The 16,035-nt window shown below is 42.1% G+C and overlaps 1 protein-coding gene and 1 long non-coding RNA gene across 10 annotated transcripts in view; one reads left to right on the top strand and one right to left on the bottom strand.

Annotated features, from left to right (window-relative positions):
* Positions 1-16,035, top strand: part of NPAS2 (neuronal PAS domain protein 2) — a 191,209-nt gene that overhangs the window by 110,622 nt on the left and 64,552 nt on the right. For 5 of the 9 annotated variants that reach the window (XM_082427305.1, XM_082427304.1, XM_082427303.1 and 2 more), the window contains 2 exons: positions 6,114-6,262; positions 14,451-14,542. In XM_082427305.1, the coding sequence (XP_082283431.1) occupies positions 6,114-6,262; positions 14,451-14,542 (241 nt within the window). The remainder of the gene's footprint in view (positions 1-6,113; positions 6,263-14,450; positions 14,543-16,035) is intronic. The other 4 variants (XM_082427307.1, XM_082427309.1, XM_082427310.1 and 1 more) reach the window with 1 other exon arrangement.
* On the bottom strand, positions 11,443-14,257 carry LOC309644055. Its single transcript, XR_014254214.1, has 2 exons — positions 13,935-14,257; positions 11,443-13,904 (listed from the first exon to the last, which is right to left on the bottom strand). It is a non-coding gene; the product is annotated as an uncharacterized lncRNA (long non-coding RNA).

Below are 16,035 nucleotides of genomic sequence, written 5' to 3'. Positions count from 1 at the left end.
AATTTATAATGAGTCCCCAAAAATGAAATACTTAGGTATAAATCTAATAAAACATGTATGAAATATGTATGTAAAAACTGCAAAATGCTCATAACAGAAATTAATGAAGACCTCAGTAAATGGAAAGACATTGTATTTATGTATTGGAAGACTCAACAGAGTAAAGATATCAATTTTCCCCAAATTGGTCCATAGATTTAAAAGAATTCCAATCAAAATCCCAGCGGAACTCTTTGTAGATAAAGACAAGTTACTTGTAAAATGTAATGGAAAGGCATAGGCACCAGAATGGTCAAATTAAAAAAGAATGAAATAATGCCATTTGCAGCAACATGGATGGACCTAGAGATGATCATACCAAGTGAAGTAAGTCAGACAGAGAGAGACAATATAATATCACTTATATGTGGAAACTGGGAAAAAAATGATACAAATGAACTTATTTACAAAATAGAAACAGACTCACAGACTTAGAAAACAAATTTATGGTTACCAAAGGGGAAAGGTGGAGGGGAGGGATAAATTGGGAGATTGGGATTAACATATACACACTCCTATATATAAAATAGATAATCAACATGGACCTATTATATAGCATAGGGAACCCTACTCATTGCTCTGCAATATCCTATATGGGAAAAGAATCTGAAAGAGAATAGATATATGTATATGTATAACTGAATCACTTTGCTGTACACCTGAAACTAACACAACATTGGAAATCAACCATACTCCAATAAAAAATAATTTTTTTTTAATTTAATGGAAAGGCATAGGCACTAGAATGGTCAAAATAATTTTGAAAAAGAAGAATAAAGTTGGAGGAATCACATTATTAATTTTAAGACTTAATATAAAACTACAGTAATTGCACAGTATGGTACTGGTGGAGGGAAAGCTCCACATATCCCTGCAACAAACAGAGAATAGATAATCCAGAAACTGAATCACATAAAGTTGACCAATTGATTTTTTACAAACGTGCAAAGGTAATTCAGTGTAGAAATGTCATTTCAAAAAAGTGGAGTTGGAACAACTGGACAACCATATGCAAACAAACTTTCACCTAAACCTTACATGTTATAAAAATAACTCAAAATGGATCATAAGTCTAAAGGTAAAATGTGTAAAACTGTTAGAAGAAAACACAGGAGAAAATCTTCGTGGCCTGAGGTTAGGCCAAGCGTTCTTAGATCTGACACCAAAGCACAATCCATAAAAAGCAAAAAATGGTTAACTTGGGCCTTCATCAAAATTTAAAACTTTTACTCTGTGAAAGACACTTATTAAGAGAATGAAAAGGCAAGCTGGAAAAATAACAAATCACATGTCTGACAAAGGATTGTATCAGAATATATAACGAACTCTCAAACCTCAACAGTAAGGAAACAAACAGCCCCATTTTAAAATGCCAAAGGGCATGAACGGATGCTTCACCAAAGAGGGTATACAGATGGCATAAAAGTACATGAAAAGATGTTCAACATCATTAGCGATTAGAAAAATGCAAATGAAAGCCCAATGAGATAGCACTGCACATCTCTTAGATGAGCTAAAATAAAAAGTACTGACAATACTAACTCCCCTTGAGGATGTGGAACACCTGGATCACTCCTACATTGCTAGCAAGAGAGAAAATGGTACCGCCACCCTGGAAAACAGTCTGGCGCTTTCTTAGAAAGTTAAACATACACTTTCCACGTGATCCAGCCATCCTACTCCCAGGTTACTTACTTCAGAGAGCTGACAACTTATGTTCACACAAAAACCTGTACACAAATGTTTACGGCATCTCTGCTTATGAACGAAAATGGGAAACAACCCAAATCTCCTTCAGCAGGTGAATGGATAAGCCAGCTGTGTTAACATCCGTGCAATAGAAAACTACTCGGCAATGAGAAGGGGAAGGTGTTGGTAGGTGCAGCAACTTGGACGAACCTCAAAGGCATCGTGCTGGGTTGAAGCCAGCTCAAAAGGTTGCATGCTGTCTGATTCTGTTTATATGACATTCTCAAAAAGAGAACACAATGATGGAGAACAGAACCGGGGCTTCCAGGGGTTACAGATGTGGAGAGAATGAGGGAGTTTTAGAGGGAGTTGTAGAAGGAGGTGGGAGAGTGCAGTGCCTCATAGCATGGGCACCTGAGTTGGCGTTCTCCACCACTTCCTAGTCCTGTGACATCGGGAGTTATACAGCCTCTCAGTGCCTCAGCTTCACCTGTGAAATGGGAATGATAACAATACCTACCTTCAAGGGTCATTGTGAGGATTAAAGGAATGAATACATGTAGGGCACTTAAAATAGTGCTATTACATAGTAAGTGCCCAGCAAGTGTTATCAGGAATGAATACATGTAGGGCACTTAAAATAGTGCTATTACATAGTAAGTGCCCAGCAAGTGTTATCTATGTCACCAGTGTCCCATGGGAGACATCAGAAAAGATAACCTGGGGTTCTTTGAGCCCTGCATTCAAAGTCAAAGGCTGAGGCTTGTATCAATGTATGTTTAAAACACACACACACACACCCCTTCCCTTCCTCCTAGACCTCCTCTCTCTTTTTTTCTCTCTCTTAAACTCAATAAAAAGAAGACAAACAACCCAATTGAAAAATGGGCAGAAGATTTGAACAGACACTTCACAAAAGAAGATATACGAAAGAGGGTTAAGCATGTGAAAAGATGCTGACATCACTCATCATGAGAAAAATGCCAGTTAAAACCACAATGAGATAACGCTACAGCGGCTAAAGTGAAGAAAGACTGACAATGCCAAGTGTTTGCAAGGATGTGGAGCAACAGGAACTCTCATACGTTGCAGGTGGAAATGCAGAAACAGGACAGCCATTTTGTATAACTGTATGGTACTATCCTACAGTGTTAAACATACTCTTATGATAAGACCCAGCAATTTCATACCTTTGTATTTACCCCTGTGTCTACACAAAGACAAGGAAATGAATACTCAGAGCAGCGTTATTCTTTATTTTTCATTTTTTATACAAATTTTAAAGGTTACTTTCCATTTATAATTATTCCACAAAATTGGCTATAATATTGTTGTATAATAAGAACAGCATTATTCTTAATACCCCCAAAGTAGAAACAACCCAATTGAATACCAGTCAGCAGTCAAAAGGAATGAAGTATTAATATATGCAACAGCATGGTTGAATCGCCGAAACTTTATGCTAAATAAAAGTCAAAGACTCTGTGCTATCTGATTCCATTTATATGAAATCCTCGAAAAGGCAAAGCTACAGTGACAGCAGACCAGTGGTTTCCCGGAGCTGTGGTCCAGGGGAGATCAACAGCAAACAAAGATGCAGGAGAAAACCTTTTAGGATGAAGGAGCTATTTTACAACTCAATTTTGGTGGTGGTTCCACAGTTACCAAGATTCATCAAACTACACACATAAAATGGATGAGTTTCACTGAACATAAATAATGCCTTAAAGGAAAAAACAAACCCAAAGGCTGATTGTTTAAGTGTCTTTCAACCTGTTTTCCCAGTGCCTTAGGCATGGTGGTCTCGGGGCCTGCCGAGCAGACCTCCTTATCAGAAATAAGGTCATTTAAGGCTTTTTATTTTCTTTCTTGGCTCAGAGCTGTGGATTCAGCTGACACTGACCAATTTCCAGTGGGCACCATCGTGTGTCCCAGGCGGAGGCGACAGAAGCAAGCTTGTGTTCCTGTCACTAATGATACAAGCCTTCATCATTGTCTCTGCCAGGCTGTGTTCATTGCCATTATACGCACTGAAGAAGAGAACAGAGTCATAATGAGCTGGGTGTTATCTGCTCACCAATAATTTATAATGGGCAAACTAGGACAGGAACAGAGCTTTTTCTGACTAAGGAGGTTGCATGTCACTCTTCAAATCTAGGCCAAAAAATTATTTATAATGCATAGACAGTCACTCAGAAAGTTAAAAGTTTCCTTTCTTCTCTCCCATGTGTTTGAACAGTATGCTTTTTACCTTGGACTAGCACAAAGGCACCTCGGCATCTTACTGCTACTCCTGCAGTCAGACTGTGGGAGGGATTGGGAGAGAGTGTACTTGAGGATGGTGACTGGCCTAGGAGTGAGGCCTTTGTAGAAACGCCTTGAGGATTTCAGATCCTCCCAAAAATCCAAGGAGAGAGAGGAAGGAGGGAAAAGTCAGGAAAAGGAAGAGACCCTTAGGTAAGGGTAGCTACCACGTGCTTGAGGTGAGCTTTGAAGAATTATCTCAGATGTTATCAGGAAACCCCCCAAACTGAGACGAAATCAGCAAAAGATGACTTGTAAACGGGTGGGTTGAAACCAAGACAGGTCGTGTGCAATTAGGCAGTGACAAGCGGAATTGTTGTGGCCATCACAGCATCAAGGGAAAGGGTGTTTGGGGTGTGTGCCTCTGTTTCTAAGAGCTCTTCGGGGAAGCTGAATCTCTGGTGATACTGACACCTGTGGATATTGGTACCCACCCTAGGGGAGGTGAATCCCTCTGAGGGGAACCTGCTGCGTTGTCACAAGCCACCAGCATCCTGTCCTGACCACGCGTTGGCCAGTGGCCTCCTGGTGGGTGATTTGCTGCTCCAGGCACCTTGACCCCGGGCCCCAGGGGGCCTGGACCAGCAAGTTCAATGGACCCTGCAGCTGTGGCCCTTGTTCTCTCTCGGTGAGCTGACTTTCTGGAACGAATCCATCTGGGGTGAATTTGGGCGGGGTGGGTCAGCTTTGCCGGCCCTGGATCAGCTTTGAGCAAGCTGGCTGTGGAGGAGCACCTGGCCTGTGGTGTGTCTAAGGATCAAGGCCTCTGGGGTGCCACAGCTTCTCAGACTTCTTCGGGCTATGGGGGGCGGGGTGGTCCCTTGTCTAGTAGAGCAGCCCCTGCAGCCGCGATTTCCTATCCGAGTTCCTGGGATCCTAGGCTTCCTCAGTGCCTCAGTGGCTCAGGGCAGATCCCCTCCCCTCAAACTGAGCAGCTCCACTTTGATCTCTTCTGTAGGCGTGCAGTGTAGTATGTCATTTTTTTAAAAAAATAAACTCTATTTTTAGAGCAATTTTAAGTTCCCAGCAAAATTGAGTGGAAGGTACAGAGATTTTCCATATGCTCTCTGTCGCTATATATGCACAGCCTCCCCGATTACGAACACCCCACCAGCAAGACTGGTCCATTTGCTGCAACTGATGAGGCTACACTGACACCTCATTGTCCCCCAAAGACCGTAGTCTACTTTAGGGTTCACTCTTGGGGTTGTACATTCTCTGGGTTTGGCCAAATATATGACACGCATCTGCCATTATAGTATCATATAGAGTAGTTTCACAGCCCTAAATATCCTCTGTGTCCACCTGTTCACTCCCCCACCACCTCAGCCCCTGGCAGCCACTGATCTTTTTACTGTCGCCATAGTTTCGTCTTTTCCAGAACGTTCCAGAGTTGGAGTCCTCGAGTGTGGAGTCTTTGCAGATTAGCTCTTTCACTTAGTAACATGCACTGAAGTTTCCACCACGTCATTTTTAAAAGGGTTCAGCCACATTTAGCAGCTTGACAGTCACGTGCAGTCCCTGTCACATTGGCTCTGGACCATGCGTGGCTTGTGGATGGTTTTGTGTGGGGTGAGCCTGGACTCCCCAGCGGGATGATGGGCTCTGGGGCAGTGGGCAGGACATGTGCCCCTGGGTGGCACTGGCTCTCTACTGGACACTCAGGATGCCTGGCTATCCCTCGTGACTTGGCATCAGGGGCTAGGCGCTCTGGGTTGGAGGGGACCTGGTTTGGGCCTGAGGACAGACTGTCAGAGCAAACCCCTCGGGGCTGTTTATCTTGATAATCAGCATGTCTTTTGTTCTCTGGAGTCAGAGCATCTAGCTACAGAGCCAATCTGTAAGATTCTGCATCTGAGTCAGGACTCACTGATACTGTCTCTCTTTGTGGCCAGGAGCCTAGCGTAACATTTTTTCTGTCCCCGTTACTCAGCTCGGAAATATGGTGCACGCTTCTTTCCTTGAAAAGTTTTGATTAGATGATCTCAGCAGAACACACTCTGACCGAAAGTGCCTCCGTCCCGTAAGGAAGGCTTCCAGAAGTGGAATGTTCCAGTAACCTGTGTATTTTGCGTTGACAGAGCTTCTCGAAACAAGTCTGAGAAGAAGCGTCGGGACCAGTTCAATGTTCTCATCAAAGAGCTCAGCTCCATGCTGCCTGGCAACACGCGGAAGATGGACAAGACCACCGTGCTGGAGAAGGTCATCGGATTCCTGCAGAAACACAACGGTAATGGTGACGCTTCTCTCCGTTTTTACTCCGTTCCTGCCATTTCCATTTGGCAGTGACTTCATCAAGTTGGTCTTCCTGCTTGGTTCTCTCTCCCCAGCAAACCCGATCTCCTCCGTCATAGGTTTCCTCTTTCCAAGGCACTCCACCCTCTAGAAAAACCCTATCTCCAGCAGGTTTGGGACGGGACACTCACCTCCCAAATTGCTTTCTCAGCCAGAGGAGGGAATCCAGAGCAGACTCACAGGTCGCACCCAACCCAAGCAGGGCGGCACTGACAATGGGAGCATCTTGATTAAAAATGTCTGGAGCAAGCCTTTTCGTATAGCCCTGCCATGTCCAGGTATTCATTTTCCAGTGGATCAGACAGTACTGGTGTCTCCATCCATTGCTGCCACCGCCCCTAAACGCTTTGGCCTTCTACCAAAGAGTTTAGGTAGAAGGAAAAAATTAATACCATGGAAAAAAAATACCATGGAAAAAATTAATCAAAAATAATTAATTGACTTAATATCAAATCCATTTTTTAATTGAGATGTAACTCACATAGCATAAAATTCACTACTTTAAAGTTTATAGTTCCCTGGCTTTTAGTATACTCACAGGTTGTGCAACCATAGACACTATCTAATTTTATCATCCCCCAAAGAAACCCTGTACCCCACTGGCAGTTACTTCCCATTTCCACCCTCCCTCCAAGTCTCGGCAACCACTGATCTATTGAATACTTTCTGTCTCTATAGATTTGCCTGTTCTGGGTATCGCATACAAATGGAATCACACAATATGTGGTCTTTTGTTTCTGGCTTCTTTCACTTAGCATCCTTATTTTAGCAAGTATCTGTATTTCATTTCTTTTTATGGCCAAATAATATCCTATTGTGAGGATATACCACTTCACTTATCTGTTTATCAGTTGACAGATATTTGGGCTATTTTCACTTTTTTGGCTGTTAAACAATGCTGCTGTGAACATTCCTATACAAGTTTTTGAGTGGACATATATTTTCAGTTCTCTTGGGTATACCTAGGAGTGGATTTGCTTGGTCAAATGGTAACTTGGTGTTTAAATTTTTGAGAAACTGCCAGACTGTTTTCCATAGCAGCGGTACCATTTTTACATTCCTAGCAGCAATGTATGTAGATTCCAGTTTCTCCACATCCTCACCAACACTTGTTATTGTCTGATTGTGTGCGTGTGTTTATTATAGCCTTCCTGGTTGATAAGAAGTGATATTTCATTGTGGTTTTGATTTCCATTTCCCTAATATCTAATGATGTTGAGCTTTTCATGGGCTTATTGGCACATGGCAAATTTGTATGTCTTCTTTAGAGACTGTCTATTCAAATTCTTTGCCCATTTTTAATTGGATTATTTATGTTTTTGCTGTTGAGTTGTAAGATTTCTAGATACTAGACCCTTATCAGATATATAATTTGCAAATACTTTCCTCATTCTGTGGGTTGTCCTTTCACTTTCTTAATGATGTCCTTTGACATAGGAAAGTTTTAGGTTTGATGATATCCAATTTATCTTTTTGTTGTTGGTGGTGGTTTCTTGTGCTTTAGGTATCATATCTAAGAAACTATTGTCGATGAAGGTCATGAAGATTTAAATCTATATTTTCCTCTAAGAGTTTTATAATTTTAAGCTATAATTTAAACAGTTAGATATAAGCCATAGGTTAGACATTTAGATATTTGATCCACTTTGAGTTAATTTTTTGTATATGGAGTAAGGTAGGGAGTCAAAATTCATCCTTTTACATGTGACTATCTAGTTATTCCAGCACTCCACTCTTTTTTTTTAAACTTTTCAATACTTTATAAAGGTATAACACTCATACAGAAAATACACAGATCATAACTGTACAGTTGAATTAGTTATGACAGAGTGAATACAGCCAGGAAACCAACACCCAGGTCAAGAAATAGAAGCTTCCCCAATAGTTGCCCCTTCCTATTTACCTCTGCTTTCCCCAAAGGTATTCTCTGGCTGATCTCTAATACCAGAGACTGGCTTCGTCTGTTGGGCCCTTACTCAGATGAAATCATACATTATGAACATGATGTTTGTGTGACTACTCTGTGTTCTTCCAGTGCAATGGCTAATTCATTTTCATTGGTACCTAGTATTCCATTATATGAATTTATTACTTGAATCCATCCTTGAACTTATGTCTTTCTCAAATCATCCTGTCTCCATTTTACTCTCCTTCCAACCCTTTTACCTCTTAGCATGGCCTACCCTGCACTACTGCTCCCCTGTGGATGGTACCAGAAAATTGAAGAAGAGTTAGGAGGGCTCAGGAGCTACTAACAAGCAAGAACAGAATTCTTTTTTTTTTTTTTTTCCTTAGCCATGACACCAAACATATTAAAGTCAGAAATGTCAGATTACTGAGGAGATAATTACAGTTCTTCTGTGCTTACCGTGATGCTTCTCCTTCACTGAACATTTTCCTAGACAAGATGATTTCATGGAAGAGGGCACAGCTGGGACACTAGAAATTTTCATTATACTTGTTATTCTTTTATTATTTCTGTAATAATTGTATATACCTACTACAAATGTGACAGTAATGATATATCTCCTTTTTTACCCCAAAGCTGCCCAGGGGAGAGTAAAGAATATGTTAATTGCTTTTGTTAAAAGTCAGAGAAGAACAGTCAAGCCTAGAACAAGAACGATAAAGTATTGCAGTGGGCTTCCTTGGTGGCGCAGTGGTTGAGAATCTGCCTGCTAATGCAGGGGACACGGGTTCGAGCCCTGGTCTGGGAAGATCCCACATGCTGTGGAGCAACTAGGCCCGTGAGCCACAACTACTGAGCCTGCGCAGCTGGAGCCTGTGCTCCGCAACAAGAGAGGCCGCGATAGTGAGAGGCCCGCGCACGGCGGTGAAGAGTGGCCCCCGCTTGCCGCAACTAGAGAAAGTCCTCGCACAGAAACGAAGACCAAACATAGCCAAAAATTAAAAAAAAAAAAACAGCAAAAAAAAACCCAGATAGCTGTTGCATGAAAAAAAAAAAAAAGTATTGCAGCAATATTTGATTGCCCCCAATAATTTAAGCAGAATGGTTATATTTCCTAAATGATGATTTAGCTAAATGAAAGAGCAGGTTGGTTTGATTACCAAGATATTGTGTGCAAATTACTCAAACTAGGTCAGTGCCACTGAGAAATAGGACAGCTGAGATCAAGTTCATCCGTGTGACATTTATGCTGGGCTCTGTCCACTGTGGAATTACAGAACTGTCAAATCTGGGACCTGGAAAGGATCAGTCAGCAGAAATGCAGCCTCCTACCACCAGGAGTGCCTGTGTCCATCTCACCTTTTTCTTACGACTAAGGCCTACTCCACACAGCCCCCTGAAATGCAACCAGGATCAACCCCAGATCTCCCTCATCCTTATTCCACATTCAAAAGAAAATAGAAAATCCAAGACAGATTTTATTGAGAAATATAATGGTTGGGCCAAAATTTAGATTAAAGCAAAAAACAAAAACAAACAATAACTTAACTTATAATCCAAATGGACATGAACTCCACAAGCATCTGCAGTGGAGTGGAGGATAGCATGATTAGCATTCATTCGGGGCTCACCTTGAGCCAGGCAGGCATTGTTCTAAGGGCTCCATAGAGTAACTCACTGGAGTTGAGCCTTACAGCGGCCCTTTGGGTTGGTACCTTTTCACAGACGAGGCAACTGAGGCACAGACATGTTAGGCCACTATTATCAGACAGCCAGGAAGGTACAGAATCTAAACCAGGCCTTCTGTCTCCAGAGCCCAAGTTTTTAACATTACACCGTACTGCTTCTCCACAAGACGTGATTTATGGGACTCTTATAGATAGAGACATCATAGCTACACTATAGCTGTTTATTACTGTGGCCATTCAGACTACTGGCTCTCACCCTTGGTGGCCCCTTAGAATCACCTGAGGAGCTTTCAAAAATACATGTAACTGGGTCACACCTCACAGGCCAACACCTCAGAATTTCTAGGGGTGGAACCCGGGTTGTGAGCTGGAGCCGGCTCGTACCAGCTTGCAAAAGGTGATTGTTAAATTTTCAAGAGTTTTACACGCCAGTTGACATCAAGTTGGCAGCTTGAAATCAGCCAGGGTCTGAGTATTTACACCATAAAAATAGGCAAACAGTACTGTTGTGGGTGTGGAGAGCCTTTTACCAGCTCACCCCTGGGTCAGGCCTAAGCATCAGTATTTTTAAAGCTGCCCAGGTGATTCCAGCATGCAGCCAGGGTTAAGAACTGTGGATATAGACGTGCGTTCTGCCTTCACGCTGAAGGTAGGCCACGTGATGCATCAGGCACGATGATGAGGTGCAGGTAGTCGTTATAATTATTTAGCTCTTTCCCCAATAATCTGTCAAGCATCCCTATTTTCTCAGCTTGGGAGATAAACCTTGATCCTGGAATGCATACTTTTTCTCTTTGAAGTAATCCAAATCAAAATGAGAACCTGACCGTGTTTCTCTGTAGGGAAATGTTGTGTCATCAGTATCTATTACAGGAGAGAAACCCCTAAACTATGTAAATAGCAAGGCATATTGGGCAGCCTTATCCACACCCGTCGAAATGTTACTTCTACAAGACCAGGCTGACCTGTGTGCTTTCCTCTTCCTGTGCGAGTCTCAGCTGATTCAATGTCCTTTTCTCCCAACATCAAATCCTAGTCCTCAACCTTGCCCCTTCAATACGTCTGCCTTAGTGAGCAGGGGTGGGGTGGAGATGGCAGCAGAACAAGGAGAAATGTCCCTGTTGGACAGGGTAATAGTTACCCCATCCAGCCTATTTTCTGCCCCATTTTCCAGACTCTTCCTTGACCATATATAACCCAAAGTCGTACCTGTTTGTTCATGCATAGCATGAGCTATTGGGAGGTGAGCGTTCTAGGGCACAAGTGCAACTTAAACTATGGTAGACTTTTGGGGTTCATCTTCTGATTGCAATGTTTCCCTGTAGACTTGGTCCCAGATGGCTGTGCTTCCCTTGCTGTTTGGAAACCACTTTGACGATATTGCTTTGCTAATCCTGCCCTGTCACCTATAGCTTGTAATATTGTTCCCATAAAATGCCACTAGAGATGTGATTATAACACTGATTTCGATTTCCCAGTTTAACTTGCTTGGAGACATTTTATCTGTATATATACATATTTTTTTTATTAATTTATTTATTTTATTTTATTTTTTTGGCTGTGTTGGGTCTTCGTTTCTGTGCGAGGGCTTTCTCTAGTTGTGGCAAGCGGGGGCCACTCTTCATCGCGGTGCGTGGGCCTCTCATTATCGCGGCCTCTCTTGTTGCGGAGCACAGGCTCCAGACGCGCAGGCTCAGTAGTTGTGGCTCACGGGCTTAGTTGCTCCACGGCATGTGGGATCTTCCCAGACCAGGGCTCGAACCCGTGTCCCCTGCATTGGCAGGCAGATTCTCAACCACTGTGCCACCAGGGAAGCCCCTTATCTGTATATTTTTTAACATGCTATGGATGGAGCCTTAACTTGCAAGGGCTGTAATCAGATTATTGGAAATCAAAGTGAATGAAATGGCAGCTTTCAGTATTATTATGCTGTTGTTTTAGAAAGCATCTAGTCATACTGAATGATCTAAAAGAAATGGGTCTTTCATTTCCTTTACCATTAAGTCGGATTGTCCTTGTCTATATCAGATTTGGGCTGCCAGAAAGACTCTTCTCCTAGACAAACAATTAATCTACAGTTTGATCCTAACGGTCAGAGGAATTTTACAGATGAGCGTATATGTTGGGAAAAGGCGGAGGGTATTTATGGGTTAGTTGATAAGCATAGCCGCAGTCCATCTCTTTTCTAAGTGGTGAAAGGGTCGCAGTCATTGATCTGAGCAACTGGGAGTTTCACCCTCTCCCCTCTGGCTCAGCTGGGACCCCAGAACGATCACTGGCCCAGATGTGTGTGTAGCGCCCGGCCTCTGCTTCCCAGGATGCCTTTCACTGGGCACAGCCTGTGGCCATAGTGGCACCAGCCGAGAGGGGTCCCCATACTGGTCCCCGCTGGTGGCCCTTCAGTGCCGTTGGCTGACTGCCTGTCCACCACGGTTTCCTTTCCTGGGTTTCTTCCTGTGCTCAGTGACCAACAGCTGTTAGTGGCTCTCTTGTGCTCCTTTCACATCATGAAAGACAAAACTTCAGTTGTGTGCAACAGCAGCAAATATTCTTTCAGAAATCGAGAAGGGCGATCTCTTCCCCGCAGGGAACGCGGGGTGACTGAACTCGGGAAGGTTTACAGAGTCACACGTGTAACTCACCCTTCACAGCACCTTCATTCAGGAGTGACCACTGAGTTCATTCACATCCCTTCACTCAGATGGCAGGATGAACTCGCCAAACTCCCTGCAGAGAAACTACCAACAACACAGCGTCAAAGGAGAAGGCCTTGAAATGTCTCTCCTCGCTTAAGTTTATAGATTATCTGCCTGAACAATTTGCATTTTCTAGGAAGTTGTTGAACAGAATATGATTCTCTCTGAGGTAAAGAGAGAAATCATAGCTACGTGGGTTTTTCTTAGCACCAAGAAAATAACCCCTAAAGAAACCTCTTACTACATAAAGTGGAGCAAAACATTGGTTAAAGATGGGGGATAAACTGAAGGAAAAACAAATATATTCAGTACAGCATTTGAGTTCCCTGTAATAATCTTATCAGAGGTATTTTATTAATAAAGCACCCTCTTTCAAAAAGGCAGAAGCCAGACCTGGAAACAACCTAAGTGTTCAATGACAGATGAATGGATAAAGAAGATCTGGTACATATATACAGTGGAATATTACTCAGCCATAAAAAAGAATGAAATAATGTCATTTGCAGCAATATGGATGGACTTGGAGGGCATTATGCTAAGCGAAATAAGTCAGTCAGAGAAAGATAAATACTGTGTGATATCACTTATATGTGGAATCTAAAAAATACAACAAACTAGTGAATATAACAAAAAAGAAGCAGACTCACAGATACAGAGAACAAACTAGTGGTTACCAGTGGCGGTGGGAGAGGGTAGACAATACAGGGCTGGGGAAGTGAGAGGCACAAACTATAGGGTGTAAGATAGGCTCCAGGATGTATTGTACAACACAGGGAATAGAGCCAATATTTTATAATAACTGTAAATGGAAAGTAACCTTTAAAAATTGTATAAAAATAAAAATTTTTTTTAAAAAAAAGAGCTTTGAAGATTAGTCAGTAAACCAAAAAGAAGTGAAATGCCCTGATATGTTACAGTTTTTATAGGAAAGAAACTTGATTGGTGTTTTCCCAAACTTGACAAAAATCCTAAGAATTTACATGAAGTCACCAAGTTGTGAAGCAGAAGGAAATTATTCTAAATCATGAATAGTAAAAACCAATTTCCATCAACTATGATAAAGAAAAAAAAAAGACAAAAGGGCAGGAGAACTACAGTATTTAAGGAGTCCTGTGTAGACCAACGACTATTAAATTTACAAATATGAAAAACATCTTCCAAACAAGGTAGTTACTTGAGACGGGCAAAGTACAGATTAACCCAAAAAAGTTTTGGGAAGAGTAAATCCTGGCCTTAAAAGCAACTAAGTAACATGTATTTGTATAGCACATTATACTTCAGGAACTGGAAATGCTGAAAAACCATTTGCTGAACAACCAAATGCTGAAAAATACATTACAATCTGCACAGACACAGTAGGTTAGGTACTACGCACCTAAGGTGTTTCCGGAATTTTGAAAATACCAGCTCGCTAAAGCATTTTGTTTCATCTTGACCTTGAAGAAGCAGCTTAAGGATGCGAACCTCCATCCCTGTCCTGGTTCCTGTTGCCTTGAGAGGTGGCAACCACCTAACTCCAACCGCTGTTGATGGGCTTTGTCCTGTAGAAATTCAAGGGCATGGTGCTACCTGCTAATTGTAGGCAGTACACCCAGTGCAGAGGGTGGGGTTCTCTCCTCACAGAAACCTCATTAAAGAGGTGTTTTTAAGCCCATTGTATCCAAAGCACCCAGTCCTCAGAAATCAGAGTAACCTAAGTCCTTATATCAGCTTCTTTCGTTAAACTACACATTTATACAAAATCACATAGAAATAATGTGTGCTTCATCTGTTAATTCCAATTTCTAGGTGCCTTCCCATCTAAAAGCTTGTTTATGCTTTTTTTTTTAGAAGTCTCAGCGCAAACGGAAATCTGTGACATTCAGCAGGACTGGAAACCTTCATTCCTCAGTAATGAAGAATTCACCCAGCTGATGTTGGAGGTGAAATGCGCTTTCCAATTAGCTTAATGGGTTGCAAATTAAAATGTAGCTGCTTGTTCCAGATAAGACCCTGTGTCCAAAGTAAACAACTGTTCTTGACCCTGGAAAGAGGGCTGGGAACAGACAGACTCTTGAAAAATCTGCCTGCTCTTGCTTATGTTTTGGCTACCGAGTTGGGCAGTAGAAGCGAGAAGCCCCAAACTCAATGCAAGTGTGTACCGTTGCCATGGTGACTGCCGGCCCACTCAGGACACCTAGTCGGGGAGCCAGGCAGGAACAGAGTTGGAGGTAGGGGAGAGCGAGGGGATTACGTCTCTGCCCTGTATTTATGGAGAATATAATGCAGCAATTATATATTTTTCCCTTAGTAGGACACATTTTGAAAGCAAAAGTCTTCTTTTAAAATAATGCTTTTAACTTGAGCTCCTATTGCATCAACATGACGTGTGGATATCAGCCATACGTGATTGTGCCTCCCCACCCAGCACGTGGTCTCTCTGTGCCAAGAAGGATGCTCACATTTCCTCCTCCGGAAAGTTAAGGGCCCACGCCCATCTGCTGGGCTGGATTTGAGGAAATCTGACTGATCTGAGTGCCTGGCCTTCTGCAACATCACGTTTCTCTATGGGTGAACCTTCTCAGTACAGATGAAGATAAGTCACTGCACAAACATCCAGATGGTGCTGACTTCTGAACTGGGGATAAGACTGGGAGTGTTCGGATACAATGGTGGACAGAGAGAAAGCCCCAGACATGGCATGTCTGGGCCCTTGAATTAGAAGAAGAAACCTGGGACGGATGGGTTCAGCCAGAGGAAGTTAGACACTGGCTGTGTCAGTGGTTCCTGGCAGGGTTTTAGAGAATGGCTCTTTGGGATCTGTCTGTCTAGATCTCATCTTATGTGCCTATACAAGACGGATGTAAACGTTAATTTACATAGATTTAAGTGTGCAGAAAACAGAAAGTTACTGGAGTAAGAAAATGCCAGAATGAAGATGTCCAAATATTATGAAATATAAAAGCATTAATGTACATTTGCATGAAATGAAAGATACTTAAATCTGCATGTGAACTATATTTAAAGAAAATACAGAACTTTCTCCAGAAGCAATGCATTTTAAGTATGTTAAATTTAGAGGAGCTTGTGAAGTATCATGTTGAATTAATGCATCATTATGCTACTTCACAGAGATCATTTTATCTTTTAATTCTTAGGGAAAAGTAATTAAAACACATAACCCTGTAGCATATAACCCTCTTAAAAAGTCTGTAGCACAGCTTTTTTTCCCCCCAGGGAGTTTCAGGGTATCAAAAGTATTTGAGGAAACAGGACTTTTATAAGGTTAACAATGTATAATAGTTGCTTGTAGGAGTCTCTTATGGTCATTTGTATTTCTCTAGTGTTGGTTGTAACTTCTCCCTTTTCATTTCTAATTTTACTGATTTGGGCCCTCTCCCTTTTTTACTTGCTGAGTCTGGCTAAAGGCTTATCA

The sequence above is a fragment of the Balaenoptera physalus genome, assembly GCF_965194825.1.
Source record: "Balaenoptera physalus genome assembly, chromosome: 15".
NCBI lineage: Eukaryota > Metazoa > Chordata > Mammalia > Artiodactyla > Balaenopteridae > Balaenoptera > Balaenoptera physalus.
Note: the sequence above shows the minus strand (reverse complement) of the source record. Positions and strands in the feature narration are given on the sequence as shown.